At 60.6% G+C, this 5,781-nt stretch overlaps 1 protein-coding gene across 3 annotated transcripts in view; it reads left to right on the top strand.

Annotated features, from left to right (window-relative positions):
- Positions 1-843: 843 nt before the first annotated feature.
- SEMA4D (semaphorin 4D) overlaps positions 844-5,781 on the top strand; it is a 63,100-nt gene continuing 58,162 nt past the window's right edge. For 2 of the 3 annotated variants that reach the window (XM_032427438.1, XM_032427437.1), the window contains exon 1: positions 844-1,199. In XM_032427438.1, coding sequence (XP_032283329.1) covers positions 949-1,199 — 251 coding nt within the window. In that variant the 5' untranslated portion in view covers positions 844-948. The remainder of the gene's footprint in view (positions 1,200-5,781) is intronic. The other variant, XM_032427439.1, reaches the window with a different exon arrangement.

The raw sequence follows: 5,781 nt of genomic DNA, 5'->3' as shown, positions 1-5,781 counted from the left end.
ACGGCGGCCCACGGGCGGCTGGTCAGGGCCGTGGGCACGGATGCACCGCAGGCTGAAAAGACCCAGGTTCAGAGGGGCCTGTAGACGATCCCATGTGTGATCCTGGTGGGTACTTGTGATTGTGCTTTGGATTTGTACTGGGCTTAACGAAATATATTATGAGAACTCACGTCACCTGTTTGTTCCTTCTCCTTCAACGCGACTTCTGGGAGCATCAGAGATGACACGTGTGGCTTGAATGCGTGGCTCGCCTGGCGTTTCTGTTGGAAGCAGGGATCTAACTGCTGCTGTGCATTCCCGCGTCTGTCAGGTGGGCGCGACTAGTGACGGGTCCGTGGGGCTTTGGGAACACCGTGAGACCCGCCGTGAGCGGCCTGCTCCCGTGTTTCTGCAGCGTTGACTAGTAGGTGGCCAGCCCTCATCAGAGGCTCAGCGCTCAGACTGCGTCTCTCCAGCCGGGGATCCAGCACTCGGCTTTGTGCGCACGCTCGGTCCCTGCAAGCCTCCCGGCTCCCCGTCCAAGCCTCCGTGTCCCTGCTTTCTGTGGATAAAGGAGCGTGCCGTGCGCCGGCCGCGTGGTCTGCCACTTGCAGGTGCATCCTGCACACGCTGGTCGGCCGGCCGCCTGCTCGGCAGTGATGGGGTCGGGAACCGTCGGCTGCATTCTGGCGGGAGGGGGGACTACCGGGTAACCCTGTCCTGCCCCCGGGCATGCCGTGGCTTTGGCCGCCCGGGGTCCTGCCGACGGGGGCTACCGCGGGGGCCGCTGCGGGGCCAAGCCGGAGTCCCGGGAAGAAACCCACAGGCCGGTCCACATCTGGCTGGGCTATTTATAGTGCACAAAGGCCCGTTTTTCTCTGGCGGAGCGGGCATGTGGCAGGGCTGTCATGCACACGGTGAAGCCAGTGAACAGAGCCTTTCATTACACGACTCGCCAGTGCATCTGATATGTTCTCCACGTGCCCTGGCCTTGGGGGCTCACATCTGCCCTGCTGCCGGCGAGCAAGCCCATGCACTGGGCACGGTGTTGGGATGGCATGGCTGGCCCAGGGCGGCAAGCTCCAGCTCCCCCACCATCCCCAGGGGAGGCCAGGCCCCTGCAGACCCCATCTCTGCCCTGAACTCCCGTGCCGGGCACCAGGGCCTCCACGTGGAGAAAGCGTGCTGGTGTTGGGGAGGACAGAGCGTAAGAGGGATCAGTAAGTTGCTCAGGAGCAGTGACATGGTCCTGGGAGCACAGGAGGGAAATCCGGCGGAGAGGGGGCACCGGGAGGGAGGGCCTCGCTGAGAAGGGTGGTTGGGGAAGGGAAGAGAGGGCGGTGCCTGGGTTTGGGGAGGCTTTCTCCAGGCAGAGGGGACAGCAGCTGCAAAGGCCCTGAGGCAGGACTGTGCGTCCTGTGTTCAGGGTACCTGGGGGGCCTGGGAGCTTCTTGGCGCTGGGGATGTTTAGATGGGAGCCCTGGAGCCTAGGGTTTGGATAGGTCTACAGGCTTCTGGGGGAAACGGAGCATAGCGGGGTGCAGGGTGCCCCCTTAGGAGCCTGTGAGGTGGTCTGGAGAGGGGTGCTGACAGAGGCCGGGGTGCAGCAGCTGGGGTGGGGGGATGGCCCGACTGGGCCTTCATTTGGAGCAGAGTTGAGGGAACTTGCTGACAGGTTCAGTCTGGGGTGAGTAGGGGTCGAGGATGCCGCAAGGTCGGGCTGAGCAACTGGAAAGATGGAGGGTCCTGTATGAGCCCAGCCCTCCAGGAGGCAGGGAGGCAGGCCTGGGGACAGGTGAAATTTCAAAGGGAGGATGGGCAGGGGCCCCAAGCCTGGAGTTGGGGAGATGTCTGCGGACCAGCCGAGGGGTCTCCCAGGGGGTGGCTGCTTGCCTGGGAAAGTTCGTTCATCTGTCAGTGAAGCAGACTGTGCGGGACTCCGGATGGGCGGTCCAAGGGGAGCCTCCATCACCATTGGAGGGGCAAGGGCGGTGCTGCAGGAAGGTGGGGAGGGCTGTCGGCAGGTGCTTGTGCAAGGAGGAGAGGGTGTGGCTGCTCCGGGGTACAAGCCCTAGGCTGCACCCCTGCGGAGCTCTGAGTGCTGAGGCATCTGGAGGTGGGGCTGGGGGTGTGGGCGAGGCAGAGCCCACCGTGGGGGGCCCGAGGTGGCGTGAGGACTCGGCACAGCCTGCGTGGTTTGGGAGCAGGAGTGGCTTTAGGAAGGAGGCACCTCCCTCCTCCCGGGCAAACCTCCTACACCAACACTCCTCATGCCTCGGAGTGTTTCCTGGGAAAGTCATAACTACCTACCAGGGTCGTGGACGGCCCCACCTCTGAGCCCAGGGGGACGCTTACTTGTGCAGGCATGCAGTGGCCAGTGTTTGCCCTCTGCCTCACCGTAAACCGAGGCCGGGGTGCATTTGTTACAGAGAGGAAATGGTGCATCTTGTCTTCCTGGCCGAATTTGGAGGGGGTGTGATTCCCGACTGGCCAGGCTTCCCTTACGAGCTTGGACCAGCGCCCACTTGGAGCCACACCCCCCAGGCTGTGGGATTGGTCCTGTGGTCCCTTGTAGGAAGCTGAGGAGCGGCCCTGAACAGGTCAGGCTCAGTCCCTGGAACTTTGCTGCCTTGTCTGGAAACAGTCTGTGCCCGTGGGATTCAGTTAAGGATGTTGATGTGGGAGGTGACCCTGGGTTACCTGAAGGGCCCTGAAGGCCATCACAGTGACCTTCCGAGAGGCAGGCGCAGGGATCAGGGTGTTGGAAGACAAGAGGAGAAGGTGACGCGAAGATAGAGGTTAGAGTTATGTGTGCACGGTGGCTGGTTTTAGGTGGCAACTTGGTGGGCCACCGGCCTCCAGATACCTGGTCCAGCAGGATTCTGGGCGTGTTTGTGAGGGTGTTTCTGGATGAGATTCTCATTCGAATCAGAGGACCGAGTAAAGCAGACTGACCTGCTGGGTGACGGTGGGCCTCGTACAATCAGTGGAGGGTCTGACTGACACAGAAAGGCGGAGTAAGGGAGAATTCCTGCTCTGCCAGGCCGTGTTGAGCTGGGTCGTGGTCTTATCCCACTTTCAGATTTGGGCTGGAGCTGAGACTTGCACCATCCTCTCTCCTGGGTCTCCAGCTTGCCCCCTGCACGTATCAGGGCTTACCAGCCTGCAGGATTGCAGGATCTGATTTATTATAATAAATCTCTTTATATGGGTACATCCTATTGATTCTGTGCCCCTGGGGACCCTGACTAATGCAGTGGCCACAAATTAAGGGATGCTGGCAGCCGCCAGAAGCTGGATGAGGCAGGGAAGGGTCCTGCCCCAGAGCCTCCGGAGGGGACGCGGCCCTGCTGACATGGTCATTTCAGCCTGGCGAAACCGATTTTAGACGTGCGGCCTCCAGCACTGAGAGAGAATAGATCTCTGTTGTTCTAAGCCACCCAGTCTGTGGTCATTTGTTAGAGCTGCTGCAGGAAAAGAACACACAGCCAATGTAAACAGAGCTGCCCTAAATACCGTGGCCACACGCACGGGGCTGTTATTCAGTGCGTGGATTTCAGGGAGGGGTCGTGCTGGGTCAGGGCATGGGTCTCTTTGTTCTGTCGAGCGAGCAGATCAGTTTGTGAGACGATCCAACAGTGGGTCTCTCCCCCGCGAGGACGTGCGCCTACCCTGATCGCGGCGTGCTTTCTCAGCACTGGGCACGGGGGGCTTCGCGACCCCGTCCGTCTGGAAGGGACAGCGCTGCAGGACGCGCATCCCCCTGTGTGCTGGTGAGTTAGGATCTTTGCGCACAGAGGCAGAAGCTCCTGCGAATGTGAATCGTCCGTTGTTTTCTAGGGGTGTTCCTCCCTCCCCCATCCGTAGTGGCTGTTTGTTATGGGCACGGATGATTCTCTCCTGCCTTGAAGATGCCGCCTCCCCCATTCTGTTGTCTGCTGCTCACTTTGGTCCGTGTGTCGTTCGGCATCAGGATTAGGTCATTTTGTAGCTGAATGTGTCTGTCTGTTATGACTTCTGCTACCAGCGGCTGTCAGGACGATCACACAGGTTGTCCCTTGGTTTCCTGGCGGGGGTTCTCTCGTTTCGTGTTCTTGGACCCAGCTCGAGCACATCTAGAATGCATTTGCATAATTAGTGGAATAAGATTTTTGAGGGCGGGGGAGTCCGATTTTGTGCCCTACCAGTGCGCCAGCACTAGTAACTGAATAACCCTTTCTTCGACGGGGGGATCGACCTTCCAGTCTGCAGGGTATCCTGGGCTCACGTGCGCCAGTTCCCTTTGGGGGTTCTCGCTCTCATCCCACCGACCTGTGTGCCTTGGACACACCGATGTCTTGTTGGTAGCAGCTGTGTGGGGTTTTCCACGGCTGGTGCAGGCCCCCCCCCCCCCCGCGCTGTGCTCTGTGACACCAGGAGACATTACAGCAGCGATCCTGTGCGTGCACATAGGACCGCGTGTGCATGTTGGCATGTTCTCCTGGCCTCTGGGCAGAGGACGATGTGGGTGGACGCAGGGTAGCTGCACTGCTAGGGGTAGAATGGAGGATGGTATGGTGTAGTTGGGAGGGAGAGCCAGGCAGAAAGGGCACAAGACAATCACGTTGTGTAAAGTTACCCCTTCGTGCACGTAGAGTTTTAAAAGCTTCTAAAGTAAGTGAAGTAGTAGTAACTGAGGAATAAGGCACTAAACAGACAGGGTTATCACGGGGGAATGGCAAGACAGCACATCCCCCTGGCTCCGCCATCGTATCGGGGACATACCATGGCATGGGTTTCCTCTGGGCATAGGTGCTCTTACTTTGTGCATGGTGGGGCGTGTGTGTGCACGGTGGGGGTCTGTGTGTGCATGGTGAGGAGGTGCATCTGCATGGTGGGGGTATGTGCGTGTGCACGGTGGGGGGGTGCGTGTGCACGGTGGGGGGGTGCGTGTGCACGGTGAGGACGTGTGTGCACAGCAGGGTGTGGGTGTGTGCACAGCGAGCAGGTGCATCTGCATGGTAGGGGTGCGTGTGCACGGTGGGGGGTGCGTGTGCATGGGGGTGCGTGTGTGCACGTGACGTGTGCGAATGCTGTTACAGCTAGGTACCATGTGTCTGACTTCGGCTGCCAGAAACTCACCCCAGGCACTGACTCAGGTCCTCTGAGCAACAGTGCTCTGTGTCCCCAAATGCCTTCTGTGTCCGCAGACATCCTTTGTGTTCTCCAAACACTGTCTGTGCCTGGGCTCCCGCTGTGCCGCCCCAGCCACCATGGCCCCACCCGCCCGGGAGCCTGGTGAGGTCAGGGCCCTCACTCACCCTCTCGTGACCCTGGCCCTGCCCACACAGCAGCTGGAGGTGTGCCTAGGGCTTCACGCACTGCACCCCACACAGGACTGACAGCTCACAGACTCACATGAGGACGCCGGCCTCAGCAGGGGTGGGGCAGGGTGGGTGTAGGCCCTGCAGGCCCAGGCTGTCTGCCCCACACAGGTCCTCCTTTGGTAGCGGCTGGTGGCCCAGCCTGCTTCCCAGCTGGCAGGCGTGGGCGGGCGGGGTCCAGGGTACACAGTGCAAGACAGGCTCATCTCTTTCCCAAATACCGGTGTGACTGGAGTCTCCACAGGCACAGACTGCGGTATGTCTGCTCCGAGGTCAGTGGGAGGTGACCTGGGAGCTTCCCTATGGCAGAAAGCTGGGAGCTGGCCCTGTGGGCAGGATGGGGAGGACGGAGAGTAGGCCCCCTGGGGAGGAGAGGAGGACACAGTGCAGGTCTCCTGGGGAGGAGGGGAGGACGGAGAGCAGGCCCCCTGGGGAGGAG

Source organism: Phoca vitulina, unplaced genomic scaffold (assembly GCF_004348235.1).
Source record: "Phoca vitulina isolate PV1807 unplaced genomic scaffold, GSC_HSeal_1.0 scaffold37, whole genome shotgun sequence".
Lineage (NCBI taxonomy): Eukaryota > Metazoa > Chordata > Mammalia > Carnivora > Phocidae > Phoca > Phoca vitulina.
This window is presented reverse-complemented; position numbering and strand designations above follow the sequence as displayed.